This window comes from Somniosus microcephalus, chromosome 14, assembly GCF_052327205.1.
Source record: "Somniosus microcephalus isolate GS21.2 chromosome 14, FLI_Smic_1.0, whole genome shotgun sequence".
In the NCBI taxonomy this organism is placed as follows: Eukaryota; Metazoa; Chordata; class Chondrichthyes; order Squaliformes; family Somniosidae; genus Somniosus; species Somniosus microcephalus.
In genome coordinates, this window is record NC_141000.1 from 134,013,856 (window position 1) to 134,034,880 (window position 21,025).

Below are 21,025 nucleotides of genomic sequence, written 5' to 3' on the forward strand. Positions count from 1 at the left end.
AAGTGGGACTGGGGGCCGGGGAGTGGGGCCGGGGGCCGGGGTGTGGGGCCGGGGAGTGGGGCCGGGGGCCGGGAGTGGGACTGGGGGCCGGGGAGTGAGGCCGGGGAGTGCAGCCGGGGAGTGGGGCCGGGGAGTGGGGCCGGGGGCCGGGGAGTGGGGCCGGGGGATGGGGCCGGGAGCCAGGGAGTGGGGCCGGGGGCCAGGGAGTGGGGCCGGGGGCCGGGGAGTGAGGCCGGGGTGTGCAGCCGGGGAGTGGGGCCGGGGGCCGGGGAGTGGGGCCGGGGGCCGGGGAGTGGGGCCGGGGGCTGGGGAATGGGGCCGGGAGTGGGACTGGGGGCCGGGAGCCGGGGAGTGGGGCCGGGAGCCGGGGAATGGGAGTGGGACTGGGGGCCGGGGAGTGGGGCTGGGAGCCGGGGAGTGGGGCCGGGGGCCGGGGAGTGGGGCCGCGGAGTGGGGCCGGGGGCCGGGGAGTGGGGCCGGGGGATGGGGCCGGGAGCCAGGGAGTGGGGCCGGGGAGTGGGGCCGGGGGCCGGGGAGTGGGGCCGGGAGCCGGGGAGTGGGGCCGGGGGAGTGGGAGTGGGGCCGGGGGCCGGGGAGTGGGGCCGGGGAGTGGGAGTGGGGCCGGGGGCCGGGGAGTGGGGCCGGGAGCCGGGGAGTGGGGCCGGGGAGTGGGAGTGGGGCCGGGGGCCGGGGAGTGGGGCCGGGGAGTGGGAGTGGGGCCGGGGGCCGGGGAATGGGGCCGGGAGCCGGGCCGGGGAGTGGGGCCGGGAGCCGGGGAGTGGGGCCGGGGGCCGGGGAGTGGGGCCGGGAGCCGGGGAGTGGGGCCGGGGAGTGGGGCCGGGAGCCGGGGAGTGGGGCCGGGGAGTGGGACTGGGGGCCGGGGAGTGGGGCCGGGGAGTGGGACTGGGGGCCGGGGAGTGGGGCCGGGGAGTGGGACTGGGGGCCGGGGAGTGGGACTGGGGGCCGGGGAGTGGGGGCCGGGGAGTGGGGCCGGGGGCCGGGGAGTGGGGCCGGGGGCCGGGGCCGGGGAGTGGGGCCGGGGGCCGGGGAGTGGAGCCGGGGAGTGGGGCCGGGGAGTGGGACTGGGGGCCGGGGAGCTGGGCCGGGGAGTGGGACTGGGGGCCGGGGCTGGGGCTGTGTTGACGCTGATGTTGTGCTCTCACTAATTCTTGCTGTAAATACAGTTTCCTGGATGTGAAGAAGTTGACTCCGCGCCGTGATGTGCCGTCCTACCCGAAGGTAATGAAACTTCTCACTAATTAGATACAGCTGATAGAACCAGGTAACCAGGTCCCAGCACCGTCTGGCTGACGGTAACCGTGTAACCAGGTCCCAGCCAAAATCCAGGTGTTGACGACTTTATTCCGTTTGCCTCATCCCTCCCAATCTCCGTAACCTCCTTCAGCCCCACTCCTGTCCCCTGAAAGAGAGGAGAGGGAAAGGGGGAGGGAGAGGGAGGATTGGGCAGGAGGGAAGGGGGAGGATAGAAGGGGAGGATTGGAGGGGAGGGGAGCGGACAGGGAGGGGAGGGGCGAGGCTCAGCCTGGCCTCAGTGGAAAGCACTGGCGATGGTGTCTTGCACCGTTTCCCTTCAGGCTGTAGGGAGACGCCAGGGTGAAGGCCACTGATGACCCTGTGCAGCCTGTGTTCCGCTGGGGGATCTGGGAGGCTCTCTGTGGAGCCTGGCAGTCTTGTCTCCAAATATGATGTGGCGATGGAGGGGTGGACTGAAGGATAGCCCCCCCACCCACATCGCTTGGGATTACTCAGAGGGCAGGAAGCGGTCAGATTCCAGGCAGAAGTGGGCTCCAATACCAGACCCTCCTCAGAGAATGGGATTAGTCTGGGTGGGATATTAAAGGGTGCGGGGAGTGAGGGGAGAGTGGGATTAGACTGGGTGGGTTATTAAAGGGTGCGGGGAGGGGGAGAGTGGGATTAGACTGGGTGGGATATTAAAGGGTGCGTGGAGTGAGGGGGAGAGTGGGATTAGACTGGGTGGGATATTAAAGGGTACGGGGAGTGAGGGGGAGAGTGGGATTAGACTGGGTGGGGTATTAAAGGGTACGGGGAGTGAGGGGGAGAGTGGGATTAGACTGGGTGGGGTATTAAAGGGTACGGGGAGTGAGGGGGAGAGTGGGATTAGACTGGGTGGGATACTAAAGGGTGTGGGCAGTGAGGGGGAGAGTGGGATTAGACTGGGTGGGATATTAAAGGGTGCGGGGAGTGAGGGGGAGAGTGGGATTAGACTGGGTGGGATATTAAAGGGTGCGGGGAGTGAGGGGGAGAGTGGGATTAGACTGGGTGGGATATTAAAGGGTGCGGGGAGTGAGGGGGAGAGTGGGATTAGACTGGGTGGGATATTAAAGGGTGCGGGGAGTGAGGGGGAGAGTGGGATTGGACTGGGTGGGATATTAAAGGGTGCGGGGAGTGAGGGGGAGAGTGGGATTAGACTGGGTGGGTTATTAAAGGGTGCGGGGAGTGAGGGGGAGAGTGGGATTAGACTGGGTGGGATATTAAAGGGTGCGGGGAGTGAGGGGGAGAGTGGGATTAGACTGGGTGGGATATTAAAGGGTGCGGGGAGTGAGGGGGAGAGTGGGATTGGACTGGGTGGGATATTAAAGGGTGCGGGGAGTGAGGGGAGAGTGAGATTAGACTGGGTGGGATACTAAAGGGTGTGGGGAGTGAGGGGGAGAGTGGGATTAGACTGGGTGGGATATTAAAGGGTGCGGGGAGTGAGGGGGAGAGTGGGATTAGACTAGGTGGGGTATTAAAGGGTACGGGGAGTGAGGGGGAGAGTGGGATTAGACTGGGTGGGATATTAAAGGGTGCGGGGAGTGAGGGGGAGAGTGGGATTGGACTGGGTGGGATATTAAAGGGTGCGGGGAGTGAGGGGGAGAGTGGGATTAGACTGGGTGGGTTATTAAAGGGTGCGGGGAGTGAGGGGGAGAGTGGGATTAGACTGGGTGGGATATTAAAGGGTGCGGGGAGTGAGGGGGAGAGTGGGATTAGACTGGGTGGGGTATTAAAAGGTACGGGGAGTGAGGGGGAGAGTGGGATTAGACTGGGTGGGATATTAAAGGGTGCGGGGAGTGAGGGGGAGAGTGGGATTAGACTGGGTGGGATACTAAAGGGTGTGGGGAGTGAGGGGGAGAGTGGGATTAGACTGGGTGGGATATTAAAGGGTGCGGGGAGTGGGATTAGACTGGGTGGGATATTAAAGGTGTGGCATGTATCTGTGCTGGAAGGTTTTAGAGGCTGCAGTTGATATAAAGACTGTGGTGGTGATTGTTGGTCGAAATCTCTGTGAATAAACGCGCACCTGTTTTATTTACAGTACATGCTCTCTGCCGAGACCATCGAGACGCTCAGGAAACCGACATTCGATGCCTGGCAGTGGGAAGCCAATGAGGTGCGTGCAGCTCCCCTCCACCCCGTCACCCGCTCCCCTCCATCCCATCACCCCATCCCCCCTCCCCTCCACCCGTTTCCCCCCCCTCCGCCCCGTCACCCCCCTCCGCCCCGTCACCCCCTCCCCTCCACCGTCACCCGCTCCCCTCCGTCCCGTCACCCGCTTCCCTCCGCCCGTCACCCCCCTCCACTCCGTCCCGTCACCCCCCTCCACTCCGTCCCGTCACCCCCCTCCACTCCGTCCCCCACCGCCCCGTCCCCTCCGTCGTCCCCCCCGCCCCGTCCCCCCCCTCCCCTCCACCCCGTCACCCCCTCCCCTCCACCCCGTCACCCCCTCATCTCCACCCCGTCACCCCCTCCCCTCCGCCCCATCACCCCCTTATCTCCACCCCGTCACCCCCCTCCACTCCGTCCCATCACCCCCCTCCACTCCGTCCCATCACCCCCCTCCTGTGAATATACTGAAACAATCCATTTGAACAGTCAATTTCTTTAAGACAAAATTTGTGCAAAGTCTGGATCAAATATGACCAACAGTCCCTTGTGTATCCGACAGACACCCCACGATGAACCCAGTTGGGATTCTTCCATTTGTAGGAATGTTTGACAGAAGCTACTACAAGTAAATTACTGTACACTGGAATCACACAGAATCCGCACGCGTGTACATCTGTTGTGCAAACAGGGCAGTGCTTATCATCACTGGTGCAGGCCTGGCCGCACTCAGGTATCATTGCCTGTTGCTGGAGGTGGTACACTGTTCGTGTCTCTGTTACAACGGGAGCCACAGACTGACACTCTTTCTCTGATCTCCAGATGCTCAGCTGTTTGGAGCACATGTACCACAGCCTGGGGCTGATCAAAGATTTCAACATCAACCCCATCACTCTGAAGAAGTGGCTGGTAAGGATACACCGGCTGTCTCAGAATGCTGCTGGGGGGAGAGGAGAGAGAGAGTGGGGCAGGGGGAGAGTGAGAAAGAGAGGAGAAGAGAGGAGTAAGGGTGAAATGGAAATTGGAGTTGAAGAGGGGAGAAAAAGAGCGAGAGACAGAGACTGCAAATATTGTGTACTGAGGGAGCGCCGCACTTTCGGAGGGGCAGTACTGAGGGAGCGCCGCACTGTCGAAGGGGCAGTACGGAGGGAGTGCTGCACTGTCAGAGGGGCAGTACTGAGGGAGTGCTGCACTGTCGGAGGGCCAGCACTGAGTGAGCGCTGCACTGTCGGAGGATCAGTACTGAGGGAGCGCCACAATGTCGGAGGGGCAGTACTGAGGGTGCGCCACACTGTCGGAGGAGCAGTACTGAGGGAGTGCTGCACTGTCGGAGGGGCAGTACTGAGGGAGCGCCGCACTGTCGGAGGGGCAGTACTGAGGGAGCGCCGCACTGTCAGAGGGTCAGTACTGAGGGATCGCCGCACTGGTGGAGGGGCAGTACTGAGGGAGCGCCGCACTGAGGGAGCGCCGCACTGTCGGAGGGGCAGTACTGAGGGAGCGCCGCACTGTCGGAGGGGCAGTACTGAGTGAGTGCTGTACTGTCGGAGGGGCAGTACTGAGGGAGCGCCGCACTGTCGGAGAGGCAGTACTGAGGGAGCGCCGCACTGTCGGAGGGGCAGTACTGAGTGAGTGCCGTACTGTCGGAGGGGCAGTACTGAGGGAGCGCCGCACTGTCGGAGGGGCAGTACTGAGGGAGCGCCGCACTGTTGGAGAGGCAGTACTGAGGGAGCGCCGCACTGTCGGAGGGGCAGTACTGAGTGAGTGCTGCACTGTCAGAGGGGCAGTACTGAGGGAGCGCCGCACTGTTGGAGGATCAGTACTGAGGGAGCGCCGCATTGTCGGAGGGGCAGTACTGAGGGAGCGCCGCACTGTCGGAGGGGCAGTACTGAGGGAGCGCCGCACTGTCGGAGAGGCAGTACTGAGGGAGCGCCGCACTGTCGGAGGGGCAGTACTGAGTGAGTGCTGCACTGGTGGAGGGGCAGTACTGAGGGAGCGCCGCACTGTCGGAGGGGCAGTACTGAGTGAGTGCTGTACTGTCGGAGGGGCAGTACTGAGGGAGCGCCGCACTGTCGGAGGGGCAGTACTGAGGGAGTGCTGCACTGTTGGAGGGTCAGTACTGAGGGAGCGCTGCACTGTCGGAGGGTCAGTACTGAGGGAGCGCCGCACTGTCAGAGGGTCAGTACTGAGGGATCGCCGCACTGGTGGAGGGGCAGTACTGAGGGAGCGCCGCACTGAGGGAGCGCCGCACTGTCGGAGGGGCAGTACTGAGGGAGCGTCGCACTGTCGGAGGGGCAGTACTGAGTAAGTGCTGTACTGTCGGAGGGGCAGTACTGAGGGAGCGCCGCACTGTCGGAGAGGCAGTACTGAGGGAGCGCCGCACTGTCGGAGGGGCAGTACTGAGTGAGTGCCGTACTGTCGGAGGGGCAGTACTGAGGGAGCGCCGCACTGTCGGAGGGGCAGTACTGAGGGAGCGCTGCACTGTTGGAGAGGCAGTACTGAGGGAGCGCCGCACTGTCGGAGGGGCAGTACTGAGTGAGTGCTGCACTGTCAGAGGGGCAGTACTGAGGGAGCGCCGCACTGTTGGAGGATCAGTACTGAGGGAGCGCCGCATTGTCGGAGGGGCAGTACTGAGGGAGCGCCGCACTGTCGGAGGGGCAGTACTGAGGGAGCGCCGCACTGTCGGAGAGGCAGTACTGAGGGAGCGCCGCACTGTCGGAGGGGCAGTACTGAGTGAGTGCTGCACTGGTGGAGGGGCAGTACTGAGGGAGCGCCGCACTGTCGGAGGGGCAGTACTGAGTGAGTGCTGTACTGTCGGAGGGGCAGTACTGAGGGAGCGCCGCACTGTCGGAGGGGCAGTACTGAGGGAGTGCTGCACTGTTGGAGGGTCAGTACTGAGGGAGCGCTGCACTGTCGGAGGGTCAGTACTGAGGGAGCGCCGCACTGTCAGAGGGGCAGTACTGAGGGAGCGCCGCACTGTCAGAGGGGCAGTACTGAGGGACCGCCGCAATGTCGGAGGGGCAGTACTGAGGGTGCGCCACACTGTCGGAGGAGCAGTACTGATGGAGCGCCGCACTGTCAGAGGGGCAGTACTGAGGGAGTGCCGCACTGTCGGAGGGGCAGTACTGAGGGAGCGCCGCACTGTCGGAGGGGCAGTACTGAGGGAGCGCCGCACTGTCGGAGGGGCAGTACTGAGGGAGCGCCGCACTGTCGGAGGGGCAGTACTGAGGGAGCGCCGCACTGTTGGAGGGGCAGTACTGAGGGAGTGCCGCACTGTCGGAGGGGCAGTACTGAGGGAGCGCCGCACTGTCGGAGGGGCAGTACTGAGGGAGCGCCGCACTGTCGGAGGGGCAGTACTGAGGGAGCGCCGCACTGTCGGAGGGGCAGTACTGAGGGAGCGCCGCACTGTCGGAGGGGCAGTACTGAGGGAGCGCCGCACTGTCGGAGGGGCAGTACTGAGGGAGCGCCGCACTGTCGGAGGGGCAGTACTGAGGGAGCGCCGCACTGTCGGAGGGGCAGTACTGAGGGAGCGCCGCACTGTCAGAGAGGTACGGGAGCTAGGACACTCCCTGTGATTCTGGTTTAACCTGGTTGTCATTTTCATTTTCAAAGCTTTGCATTCATGACAATTACCGGAACAATCCATTCCACAACTTCCGGCACTGCTTCTGTGTGACCCAGATGATGTACAGCATGATCTGCCTGTGCAATCTGCAGGTCAGTGCCAATCCCGCACGGGGAGGGTAGCGCGGATCAGGCAATGTTTCAGGGTGGGTGGGAGAACAGCATTACCCTGTGGATCAGGCTCCACGGTCAATCACTGGCCCAGAGCGAGCAGCACAGTGAGAGCAAGAAGGAGAGGGGAGGTCAGCGGGGACACACACTGCGGGGTCAGACGGTGTGGGGTGAGGTCAGCGGGGTCACACGGTGAGGGGGAGGTCAGCGGGGTCACACGGTGGGGAGGTCAGCGGGGTCACACAGTGAGGGGGAGGTCAGCGGGGTCACACGGTGAGGGGGAGGTCAGCGGGGTCACACGGTGGGGAGGTCAGCGGGGTCACACAGTGAGGGGGAGGTCAGCGGGGTCACACGGTGAGGGTGTGGTCAGCGGGGTCACATGGGGGGTGAGGTCAGCGGGGTCACGCGGTGAGGGGGAGGTCAGCGGGGTCACACAGTGAGGGGGAGGTCAGCGGGGTCACACGGTGAGGGTGTGGTCAGCGGGGTCACATGGGGGGTGAGGTCAGCGGGGTCACGCGGTGAGGGGGAGATCAGCGGGGTCACACGGTGAGGGGGAGGTCAGCGGGGTCACATGGTGAGGGGGAGGTCAGTGGAGTCACATGGTGTGGGGAGCGGTCAGCAGGGTCATGTTGGGGGAAGATCAGAGGGGGGGTCACAGTGGGAGGGGAGGTCAGAGGGGTCACACGGTGGGGGGTAGGTCAGAGCGACCGTTTTCCTGATCTGACCGAGTGACACTCTGTTCCAGGAGAAGTTCGCACAAGTCGATATCCTGATCCTGATGAGCGCTGCCGTCTGTCACGACCTGGACCACCCAGGCTACAACAACACGTGAGTCCCCTCCCCCCCCCCCCGCCGTCCCGACCCAACCCATGTTCTCTCTCCGGTTAAACCTGTCTGTGCTCTTTCTTACCCCCCCCTTCCCCCGAGACACTGGTTCTCACTGTGGCTTTGTCTCACAGGCCCCGACTGCCCTCTGCTTCCTCACCAAAGTGTCAGCCCAGAAAAGCTCTTCAGTCAGTGGAACCCAACCCTGACCTCACCTGAGGCCCGCACCTTCCTGCAGCAGTGGGTCACTGGGCAGTGATCAGGAGCAGGAACCCGGGCTGGTTTCCCCTGTCTCTCTAACCCAGGGACCACGGGGCAGTGATCAGGAGCAGGAACCCTGACTCTGGGCCCCCTCCTTAGGCCGAGGCACTGTGGCTAATTGAAGCCTGGGTTGAGATCGGCCCAGTGACTCTCGGGCAGACACAAGTTCCAGTATTAGCTGACGGTGCGCTCGCCATCTTGGACACACTCCACTCACCACATTGTTAAAACTTGACAGAGAGAAGTTTCTGTCTCCAGAGTTCAATAATTCTGCGGTATCTGAGTATGGAACCCACAGCCTTTCCAGAGCAGTCCTGGTGTAACCCCAACGGGAACCCAAACCAGGCCAGCCATTACCTGGACTGCGAATTCCCTTTGGCCCTTGTTGAGGCGGAGCATCTGCCGGAGGTGGTGGGACTGGGGGCAAATACCCGACTCCAGGAGTTCTCATGTCCCCGGCCTGGGAAACACTACTTGAGAGAACGAAGTTGGGGGGGTCCAGCTTTGGGTCATTGAGTGGGGATCAGGAGCAGGAACATTGGCTAATTTCCCGCCCCCCCCCCCCTCGCCTGTCGAAGGCCTCCTTACAAACAGGGCAATGGGCAGCTCCTTTGGGGTGGGCAGACACCCCCACTGGCCACCGACACACACCCCCTCCCAAAGTGGGCCGATTGACCAGAATTCCTGGCCTCCTGGGACAGCCGGATGCTGATGTAGTCCCAGTGGTGAGGGTGCGTGCTGGGGGTATGTAAACTAAGGGACCCCCCTCCACACCAACCACTCTGACACTGCTGACAGCGGAGGTCCTGAGCGCTCTTGGCCCAGTGTAAGAACATAAGAAATAGGAGCAGGAATAGGCCACTTGACCCCTCGAGCCTGCTCCGCCATTCAATAAGATCATGGCTGATCTAGGGCTCAAAGCCACTTCCCTGCCCGCTCCCCATAACCCTTCACTCCCTTATCTTGTAAAAATCTGTCTATCTCCACCTTAAATGTATTTAATGACCCAGCCTCCACAGCTCTCTGGGGCAGAGAATTCCACAGATTTACGACCCTCTGAGAGAAGAAGTTCCTCCTCATCTCAGTCCTAAAAGGGTGACCCTTTATTCTGAGACTGTGCCCCCACGTTCTAGATTTCCCCACGAGGGGAAACATCCTCTCTGCATCTACCTTGTCGAGCCCCCTCAGTATCTTATGTTTCAATGAGATCACTTCTCATTCTTCTAAATTCCAATGAGTATAGGCTCAACCTGCTCAGCCTTTCCTCATAAATCAACCCACTCATCTCTGGAATTAACCTAGTGAACCTTCTCTGAACTGCCTCCAATGCAAGTATATCCTTCCTTAAATAAGGAGACCAAAACTGTACGCAGTACTCCAGGTGTGGTCTCACCAATACCCTGTACAGTTGTAACAGGACTTCCCTGCTTTTATACTCCATCCCCCTTGAAATAAAGGCCAACATTCCAATTGCCTTTTTGATTACTTGCTGTACCTGCATGCTAACTTTTTGTGTTTCATGCGCAAGGACCCCCAGGTCCCTCTGAACTGTAGCATTTTGTAATCTCTCTCCATTTAAATAATAGTTTGCTTTTTTATTTTTCCTGCCAAAGTGGATAACCTCGCACTTTCCCACTTATACTCCATCTGCCAAATGTTTGCCCACTCACCTAGCCTGTCTATATCCCTTTGCAGATTCTTTGAGTCCACTGCACAACTTGCTTTCCCACCCATCTTTGTATCATCCACAAACTTGGTTACATTACACTCGATCCCTTCATCCAAGTCATTAATGTAGATTGTAAATATCCTTCTATTCCTTTCTTTGCAATTCTCTACGCCACAGGACTGTGGATGCTCAGTCACTGAGTATATTCAGGACAGAGATCGATAGAGATTTTTGGACCCTAGGGGAATCAAGGGATACGGGGATAGGGCAGGAAAATGGAGTTAAGGTCGATGATCAGCCATGAACATACTGAATGGCAGAGCAGGCCCGAGAGGCAGTATGGCCGACTCCTGCTCCTATTTCTTATGTTCTTTTGTCCTTGTGGCACCCCACTAGTTACCATTTGCCAACCAGAAAATGACCCATTAATTCCAAGTCTCTGTTTTCTGTTAGTTAGCCAATTCTCTATCCATGCTAATATATTACCCCCAATTCCGTGAGCTCTTATCTTATGCAGTAACCTTTTATGTGACACCTTATCGAATGCCTTCTGGAAATCCAAATACATCACATCCACTGGCTCACCCTTGTCCACTCTGCTTGTTACATCCTCAAAGAACTCCAGCAAATTTGTTAAACATGATTTCCCTTTCCTGAAACCATGCTGTCTCTGTTTGACTGCAGTATGTTTTTCTAAATGCCCTGCTACTGCTTCCTTAATGAAGGACTCCAGCATTTTCCCAATGACAGATGTTAGGCTAACTGGTCTATAGTTTCCTGCTTTCTGTCTCCTTCCTTTCTTAAATAGGGGTGTTACATTAGCGGTTTTCCAATCTGCTGGGACCTCTCCAGAGTCCAAGGAATTTTGGTATATTGCAACCAATGCATCCACTATCTCTGCAGCCACTTTTAAGACCCTGGGATGCAGGCCATCTGGTCCAGGGGACTTGTCATCTTTTAGTCCCATTATTTTACCAAGTACTATTTCCTTAGTGATGGTGATTGTCTTTAGTTCCCCCCTCCCTGTGGCCCCTTAATTATCCATTATTGGGATGATGTTAGTGTCTTCTACAGTGAAGACAGATGCAAAATATTGGTTCAGAATCTCTGCCATTTCCCCGTTCCCCATTATTAATTCCCCAGTCTCATCCTCTAAGGGACCAACATTTACTTTAGCTACCCTCTTCCTTTTTATATACCTGCAGAAGCGCTTACTATCTGTTTTAATGTTTCTTGCCAACTTACTCTCATAATTCATCTTCTCTCTCTTTATTATTTTTTAGTCATCCTTTGCTGGTTTTTAAAAATTTCCCAATCCTCTGGTCTCCCACCAATCTTGGCAACATTGTATGCCTTCATTTTCAATTTGATACCATCCTTTACTTCCTTAGTTAGCCATGGATGGTGCTCCCTTCTCTTAAAATCTTTCTTTCTCACTGGAATATATTTTTGTTGAGAGTTATGAAATATCTCCTTAAATGTCCGCCACTGCATTTCAACTGTCTTACCCTTTAATTTATTTTTCCAGCCCACTTTAGCCAGTTCTGCCCTCATGCCATTATAATTGCCTTTGTTTAAGATCAGGACACTGGTTTGAGATACAACTTTCTCGCCCTCCAACTGAATTTGAAATTCAACCATGCTATGATCACTCTTTCCTAGAGGATCCTTTACTATGAGATCATTTATTAATTCTGTCTCATTACACAGTACCAGATCCAAGATAGCCTGCTCCCTGGTTGGTTCCATTACATACTGTTCTAGGAAAACATCCCGGATGCACTCTATGAACGCCTCCTCCAGGCTACTATGACCAATTTGATTTGTCCCATCAATATGGAGATTAAAATCACCCATGATTATTACCGTACCTTTTTTACAGGCCTCCATTATTTGTTGATTTATACTCTGTCCAACAGCATTGCTACTATTCGGGGGCCTGTAGACTATGCCCACCAAAGACTTTGTCCCCTTATTATTTTTTATCTCCACCCAAACCGATTCTACATCTTGATCTTCTGAGCCAATCTCACTTCTCACCACTGCACTGATCCCATCCTTTACCAACAAAGCCACCCCACCTCCCTTTCCTTTCTGTCTATCCTTCCGAATTGTCAAATACCCCGGAATATTCAGTTCCCAGCCCTGGTCACCTTGCAACCACGTCCCTGTAATGGCGATCAGATCATACCCATTTGTATCTATTTGTGCCGTCAACTCATCTATCTTGTTACAAATGCTGCATGCGTTCACATATAGAGCTTTTAACTTTGTCTTTTTACCATTTCTCCTTGTTATTGGCCTTTTTTTTCTGTTACACTCTTATTTTTAAACATTCTGTCCCTTCCTGTCACACTCTGGTTATTATTTCCCCCATCTCTAGCCTGCTCTATTGCTTTCTCATTGACTTTTTATTTTCCTGCTCACCTGGATCCCCCGCCCCCCAATATTTAGTTAAAAGCCCTCTCTACATAGAAACATAGAAGATAGGAGCAGGAGTAGGCCATTCAGCCCCTCGAGCCTGCTCCGCCATTCAATGCGATCATAGCTGATCATCCAAATTCAGTACCCGGTCCCTGCTATCTCCCCATACCCCTTGATCCCTTTAGCCTTGAGAAATATATCCAACTCCTTCTTGAATATATTTAATGAATTAGCCTCTACTGCCTTCTGTGGTAGAGAATTCCACAGGTTCACCACTCTCTGGGTGAAGAAATTCCACCTAATTTCTGTCCTAAATGGCTTACCCCTTATCCTTAGACTGTGACCCCTGGTTCTGGACTCCCCGACCATCGGGAACATTCTTCCTGCATCTAGTCTGTCTAGTCCTGTCAGAATGTTATAAGTTTCAATGAGATCCCCTCTCATTCTTCTAAACTCCAGCGAGTACAAGCTCAATCGACCCAATCTCTCCTGATACGTCATTCCTGCCATCCCAGGTATCAGCCTGGTGAATCTTCGCTGAACTCCTTCCATGGCAAGAACATCCTTCCTCAGATAAGGCGACCAAAACTGCACACAATACTCAAGATGTGGTCTCACCAAGGCCCTGTACAACTGCAGCAAGACATCCTTGTTCCTGTACTCAAACCCTCTCGCTACGAAGGCCAACATGCCATTTGCCTTCTTAACCGCCTGCTGCACCTGCATGCTTACCTTCAGCGACTGGTGCACACGGACACCCAAGTCTCGTTGCACTTCCCCTTCTCCCAATCGATTGCCATTCAGATAATAATCTGCCTTCCTGTTTTTGCCACCAAAGTGGATAACCTCACATTTATCCATGTTATATTGCATCTGCCATGCTTCTGCCCAATCACCCAACCTGTCCAAATCATCCTGTTCAACCTCCGTCGTCTCCAGTCCAGATCCAAGGTCATCCCATCCTCTGTCGTTGAATTACAGTATGCAGACGATGCTTGCGTCTGCGCTCACTTGGAGGTCGAACTCCAAACCATCGTAAACACCTTCACCGAAGCATACGAGAGCATGCTCCTTACACTAAACATCCGTAAGACAAAGGTCCTCTACCAACCTGCCCCCGCCACACAGTGCTGCCCCCCGATTATCAAAATCCACGACAAGGCCTTAGACAACGTGGACCACTTTCCATACCTCGGGAGCCTACTGTCAACAAGGGCAGACGTCGACGACGAAGTCCAACACCGCCTTCAGTGTGCCAGTGCAGCCTTCGGTCGCCTGAGGAAGAGAGTGTTTGAAGACCAGGACCTCAAACCCGGCACTAAGCTCATGGTCTACAGGGCAGCAGTGATACCCGCCCTGCTGTATGTCTCAGAGACATGGACCATGTACAGTAGCACTTGAGAGGTACCACCAACGCTGCCTCCGCAAGATCCTGCAAATCCATTGGCAGGATAGGTGCACCAACGTCAGTGTTCTTGCTCAGGCCAACATCCCCAGCATCGAAGCTCTGACCACGCTCAATCAGCTCCGATGGACGGGTCACTTTGTCTGCATTCCCGATACGAGACTCCCAAAACAAGCGCTCTACTCGGAGCTCCGGCACAGCAAGAGAGCCCCAGGTGGGCAGAGGAAACATTTCAAGGACACCCTCAAAGCCTCCTTGAAAAAGTGTAACATCCCCACCGACACCTGGGAATATCTGGCCCAAGACCGCACAAAGTGGAGGAGAAGCATCCGGGAGGGCGCCGAACACCTCGAGTCTCTTTGCCGGGAGCAAGCGGAAGCCAAGCGCAGGCAGCGCAAGGAGCGCACGTCAACCCAAGCACCCCACCCACCCGCCCCTTCAACCACCATCTGCCCCACCTGTGACAGAGACTGTAGGTCCCGCATTGGACTCATCAGTCACCTGAGAACTCATTTTTAATGTGGAAGCAAGTCATCCTCGGTTCCGAGGGACTGCCTAAGAAGAAGAAGAAGTTTCTCGGCATCCTCCTCACAGCACACACGCCCATCCAGCTTTGTGTCGTCTGCAAATTTGGAGATATTACATCTAGTTCCCTTGTCTAGATCATTAATATATATTGTGAATAGCTGGTGTCCAAGGACCGATCCCTGCGGTACCCCACTAGTCACTGCCTGCCACTCGGAAAAAGACCCGTTTATTCCAACTCTTTGCTTCCTGTCTGCCAACCAGTTCCCTATCCAAGTCAGTACCTTGCCCCCAATCCCATGTGCCTTAACTTTACATGCTAATCTCTTATGCGGGACCTTATCGAAAGCCTTCTGAAAGTCCAAATACACCACATCCACTGGTTCTCCCTTATCTATTTTACTAGTTACATCCTCAAAAAATTCCAGTACATTAGTCAAGCATGATTTACCCTTTGTAGATCCATGTTGATTTTGTCCGATCCTGTCACTGTTTTCCAAGTGCTCTGCTATTACATCTTTTATGATGGACTCTAGCATTTTCCCCACTACCGATGCCAGGCTTACCGGTCTGTAATACCCCGTTTGCTCTCTACCACCTTTTTTGAATAGTGGGGTAACATTAGCTACCCTCCAATCCATGGGTACTGTTCCAGATTCCATCGAATTTTGGAAGATGATCAACAATGCATCTACTATTTCTAGGGCCACTTCCTTAAGTGCCCTAGGATGTAGATTATCAGGCCCTGGGGATTTATCTTCCTTCAATCCCATCAATTTCCTTAACACCATTTCCCTACAAATACTGATTTCTTTCAGTTCCTCCCTTTCATCAGACGCTATGTTCCCCGACATCTCTGGGAGGTTATTTGTGTCCTCCTTTGTGAAGACAGAACCAAAATATGTATTTACAGGAAACTTTGAGATATCCGGCACCGATGGGACCGAGCTGCTGCCGTCCCATCAAAACTGCCGGACAAACCAGCGCTAATGTTAAAACATACGGAGCTTTTGAGCTCTGTATCTAGCAACAAACCCTGTTGCTTAGCAACAGCTTCTAAACAGTCGGCCGTAGCTTGCAAGCGTCTCTGTAGCTAAGCAACAGCTTTAGCTAGACCTTGCAGAGCCTGAGTGGTGAAAAAAAAGCAACGAAAAGAAAAAAACTTACTGAACCGACTCCTGAATTTTGCCAGTGGATCGAGCATTCCGGACAGTTAACCTCCGGATAAACCAAAGTTTCCTGTAATTGGTCTGTCATTTCTCTGTTCCCCATTATAAATTCCCATGATTCTGACTGCAAGTGACCTACGCTTGACTTCACCAATCTTTTTCTCTTCACATATCTATAAAAGCTTTTACAGTCAGTTTTTATGTTCCCTGCAAGCTTACTCTCATATTCTATTTTCCCCTTCTTAATTATTCCCTTTGTCCTCCTTTGTTGAATCCTAAACTGCTCCCAATCCTCAGGTTTACTGCTTTTTCTGGCCAATTTATATGTCCTCTCCTTGGATCTTATGCTATCCCTAATTTCCCTGGTTAGCCACGGTTGAGTCACCTTTTTTGTTTTATTTTTATGCCAAACTGGGATGAACAAATTCTGTAGTTCATCCATGCGGTCTTTGAATGTTTGCCATTGCCTATCCACCGTCAACCCTTTGAGTGACATTCCCCAATCAATCCTACCCAACTCGCGCCTCAGACCATCGTAGTTTCCTTTATTTAAATTTAGGACCCTAGTCTCTGAGTCAACAACTTCATTCTCCATCTTAATGAAGAATTCTATCATATTATGATCGCTCCGACCCAAGGGGCCTCGTACAACAAGATTGTTAATTAATCCTTTCTTGTTACATAATACCCAGTCTAAGATGGCCTGATCTCTGGTTGGTTCCTCGACATATTGGTCCAGGAAACCATCCCGTAAACACTCCAGGAATTCCTCCTCCACAATATTGTTACTAATTTGGTTAGCCCAATTTATATGTAGATTAAAGTCACCCATGATGACTGCTGTGCCCTTATTGCACGCTTCTCTAATTTCCCTTTTAATGCCATCCCCAACCTCCGCATTACTGTTTGGAGGTCTATATACCACTCCCACTAACGTTTTCTGCCCCTTGGTATTTCTCAGTTCTACCCATACAGATTCCACATCATCAGAGCTAATATCCTTCCTTACAATTGTGTTAATCCCTTCTTTAACCAGCAATGCTACCCCACCTCCATTTCCTTTTTGCCTATCTTTCCTGAATATTGAATAACCCTGGATATTGAGTTCCCAGCCTTGGCCACCCTGGAGCCATGTTTCCGTAATCCCAATCAAATCATAATCATTTAACTCTATTTGCGCAGCTAATTCATCCACCTTATTATGAATGCGCCTCGCATTAAGACACAAAGCCTTCAGGCTTGTTTTTTTAATGCTCTTAGACCTATTAGAATTATTATTTACTGTGGTCATGTTTGATTTAAACTTGAGTTCTCTGACTGCCACTTTTGTTTTTCTCCTTCCTATCTTTTTCTTTTATCTCTAGTTATTCGATTTGCCAGGATTCTAGCCCCAGCATGGTTCAAGTGAAGCCTGTCCAAACGGAACAGCTCCCTCTTACCCCAGTACTGGTGCCAGTGCCCCACAAATCAAAACCCATTTCTCCCACACCAGTGTTTGAGCCACTCGTTCATTTCACAGAATCACAGAATCCCCACAGTGCAGATAGAGGCCATTTCGGCCCATCGAGCCTGCACCGACACATATCCCACCCTATCCCCGTAACCCCACGTATTTAATCCCCTAACACTAAGGGTCAATTTATCATAGCCAAATCAACCTAACCTGCACATCTTTGGACTGTGGGAGGAAACCGGAGCACCCGGAGGAAACCCACGCAGACACAGGGAGAATGTGCAAACTCCACACAGACAGTCGCCCGAGGCCAGATTTGAACCCGGGTCCCTGGCGCTGTGAGGCAACAGTGCTAACCACTATGCCACCGTGCCCCTCTGATCTTATTTACCCTATGCAAATTCAGCAATTTGGCAGCATTGATACCCAGCCCTGGCCTTTCTCTCAAGGGCTGGAATGCAAAGAGGTGGAAGTGATGCTACAGTTGTACCGAGCTCGGGTTAGACCCCACCTGGACACTGCGTTCAGTTCTGGGTCCCACACCTCAGGAAGGACAATTCGGCCTCGGAGGGGGGTAGCGCAGATTCAATGATCCCGGGGCTGAAAGTGTTAAATTACGAGGACAGGTTGCACAGACTGGGCTTGTATTCCCTCGAGTATAGAAGATTAAGGGGTGATCTAATCCAAGTGTTTAAGATGATTAAAGGAGTTGATTGGGTAGATAGAGACAAACTATTTCCTCTGGTGGGGGAGTTCAGAACAAGGGGGCAGAACCTTAAAATTAGAGCCCGGCCATTCAGGGGTGATGTCAGGAAGCACTTCTTCACACAAAGGGCAGTAGAAATCTGGAACTCTCTCCCCCAAAAAGGCTGTTGAGGCTGGAGGTCAACTGAAAATTTCAAAACTGAGATTGATAGATTTTTGTTGGGTAAGGGTATTGAGGGTTACAGAATCTAGGCGGGTAAATGGAGTTAAGATACAGATCAATCATGATCTAATTTACTGGTGGAATAGACTCGAGGGGCTGAATGGCCTCCTCCGAGTTTCTTGAAGCCTCTGATGTGGCGAGTCCAGGAATGATTACGTGTCAGTTCGGATGAGTCTGGGTCAGTCCGGGTGGTCAGTGACGGGCGAGGGAACTAACGCAGTCACCGGGAGCGCCATTACTGCTTCTTGCACTTCTCTTTTGACACAGCTACCAAATAAACGCTCACACTGAGCTCGCAGTCCGATACAATGACATCTCTCCACTAGAAAACCATCACTGCGCCATCGCATTCCACATCTACTCACAGCCAGAGTGCAACATCTTCGGCAACATGGACCCAGAGATCTTCAAACAGATTCGCCAGGTGAGAACCACAGGGAAGGGCAGGGCCAGGTTAAAGAGAAAGAGAGAGAGAGAGGGAAATCAGATCGGGTTCCTGATCACTGTCCAGTGACCCCTGGGTTAGAGAGAGAGGGGAAATCAGCCAGGGTTCCTGTTCCTGATCACTGTCCAGTATCACTGCTTTCGACAACGAGGTAGAAGACTGGACCATGTATGTGGAAAGAATTGAAGTGTACTGCAAGGCAAATGAGGTGGCCGATGGAAAGAAGGCGTTGGTATTATTAAATTTGATTCCTGGGTTAGAGAGAGGGGAAATCAGCCAGGGTTCCTGTTCCTGATCACTGTCCAGTGACCCCCTGGGTTAGAGAGAGGGGTGAAATCAGCCAGGGTTCCTGCTCCTGATCACTGTCCAGTGACCCCTGGGTTAGAGAGAGGGGAAATCAGCCAGTGTTCCTGCTCCTGATCACTGCCCAGTGACCCCTGGGTTAGAGAGAGGGGAAATTGTTGTGTATGTACCTTTAAGAGAAGAACTGATTCTATACTGCAGTACCGGCAGTGACCACCCCTGTATATAAAGCCATAGCAGGCATCTGTACGTCAGTCTTAAGTTACCCTCTGTTCAGTAAATATCTGTTTTATTGTTCTCCTGCAGTCCGTGTATTATTAAGGCGCGGACACTACAGTGGTGACGAGCAGGTTCGAACTCACCTGCAGTACTGCATCACCTCACGGGGGTCTTTCCCTGAGAAGAAGCTTTTGGAGGTCGAAGTCAGAACAACAGGCGTCGACCGCGGGCAACCGCCCAAGGATCCATCGGAGTTCGGAGAGTTGCAGGAGAGGCTGTGGAGAGCTGGGCTTGGCTCCCCAGTCAAGGTGTTCCAACAAATTGTGCTGGTAGCAGGTAGTGCGCTGACCCTTCCGGACTGCGGCGGGCTCGAGCTCGATCGAGCGGCTCTGCAAAGGGGCCGCGCAGCGTCGTCAGGAGGAAAAGAGAGAGAGGGTGGAGCGCACAGGGTGCGGTCGGTGCTCAAGAACCGGGCAGCGTAGCGAAAATAAAACGAGAAGGAAATGTGAGACGCGCCGAAGCCGCGGGTCGCCGCCATTACCCTGCAGAACGCTAGGAGCAGCGTGGCAGCAAGGGGAAGAAGGAAAAGCGCAGGAGGCGCCATTTTATTCCATTGGGGAAGAAGGAAAAGCGCGGGTGGCGCCATTTTAATCCATTGGTGAAGAAGAAAAAGCGCGGGAGGCGCCATTTTAAATCACCCAAGATGCCGAAAAGTGGCAGTATCACTGCTTTCGACAACGAGGTAGAAGACTGGACCATGTATGTGGAAAGAATTGAAGTGTACTGCAAGGCAAATGAGGTGGCCGATGGAAAGAAGGCGTTGGTATTATTAAATTTGATGGGCGCGAGAACGTACGGCCTATTGCGGAATTTAATTACCCCAGCTAAACCAATGGAGAAAAGTTTTGAAGAGATTGTTAATACCTTACAGGAACACCTAAACCCTACACCGCTGCTGATAGCAGAATGATTCAAGTTCCATAAAAGAAACCAGCACAAAGATGAGAGCAATGCTGACTATCTTACGGAACTATGCAAGTTATCGAAGCACTGCCAGTTCGGAGCAGGACTGGCAGACACCTTACGGAATAAGTTTGTCTGCGGGCTCCAGAGTGAAGGAACCCAGAAACGACTACTTTCGGAAAAGGACCTGACGTTAGAACAGGCTTTCAGCGTGGCAGTATCCTACGAAGCAGCAGCACGGGGAGCTGCGGAAATACAACAGAAACCACAAGAATACAGCGCTAACGAAATGGCGTATGGAGCAGAAAAGTGCTATCGCTGCGGCAGAACAACCCATGATCAGAAGGACTGCTGGTTTAAGGACAAAGTATGCAGGCAATGTGTGAAAATGGGACACATAGCAAGAGTCTGCAGGTCGGGAAAGAAAACCAACACTACAAGAACTACTAAGGAAAAGTACAAGAAAGTAAAGAAGTTGACAGTAGTTCAGAAGATCAGGAGAGTGATAAGGACTCCGGGAGCAGGAGACTAAGTTGTCTAAAGTTACACAACGTGATCGCAAAGGAGGATCACCGAACCATTTGGGTCACCCTCATGATAGCAGGGTCCCCAGTAAAGATGGAATTGGACACAGGATCAGCCCTAACTGTCATGAATCGACGAGACTATGAGCGGCTATTCCCATACATACCCTTGAAGGACACGTCCATTGTATTGAAGACATACACGGGGCAAAAGGTCTACCCCAGAGGAAAAATAAGGGTGCCAGTTGAATACAACGGCAAGGAAACACAGAAACTGTATCTATATATACTACCAGATGGAGGACCACCATTATTGGGATGTGAATGGATCCGAAAAATACAATTGGATTGGCATTCCATTCAGGCGCTAACTGTGACTGATAAAAAGGATGATGACGTCACACCTGGACGACCGTCAAAGATTCTAACTGATGCGAAAGAGGTGTTCCAACAAGGACTTGGGACTCTAAAAGGAGTAGCGGCAACGATAAAAATCGAAGATAACGCAAACCCAACATTTTTTAAGGCCAGACCGGTACCTTACGCGATCCGCCCAGCCGTTGAAGCAGAGCTGGAGAGTCTGGAGCGTTTGGGTGTGCTGTCCAAGGTGGACTGGAGCGAGTGGGCCACACCCATCGTTCCTGTAATGAAGAAATCATTGAGCAGCACGCCTGGGGAACCGAAGAAGGTTCGCATCTGTGGGGACTTCAAGGTAACTGTGAACCCAGTCCTGCACACAGTACAATGTCCACTTCCACGGATAGAAGATATTTTCGCC

At 53.8% G+C, this 21,025-nt stretch overlaps 1 protein-coding gene across 2 annotated transcripts in view; it reads left to right on the forward strand.

Annotated features, from left to right (window-relative positions):
- pde9aa (phosphodiesterase 9aa) overlaps positions 1-21,025 on the forward strand; it is a 96,309-nt gene that overhangs the window by 51,548 nt on the left and 23,736 nt on the right. For both annotated transcript variants that reach the window (XM_086007339.1, XM_086007340.1), the window contains exons 8-13: positions 1,185-1,239; positions 3,335-3,409; positions 4,225-4,311; positions 7,012-7,116; positions 7,880-7,962; positions 18,061-18,217. In XM_086007339.1, coding sequence (XP_085863465.1) covers positions 1,185-1,239; positions 3,335-3,409; positions 4,225-4,311; positions 7,012-7,116; positions 7,880-7,962; positions 18,061-18,217 — 562 coding nt within the window. The remainder of the gene's footprint in view (positions 1-1,184; positions 1,240-3,334; positions 3,410-4,224; positions 4,312-7,011; positions 7,117-7,879; positions 7,963-18,060; positions 18,218-21,025) is intronic.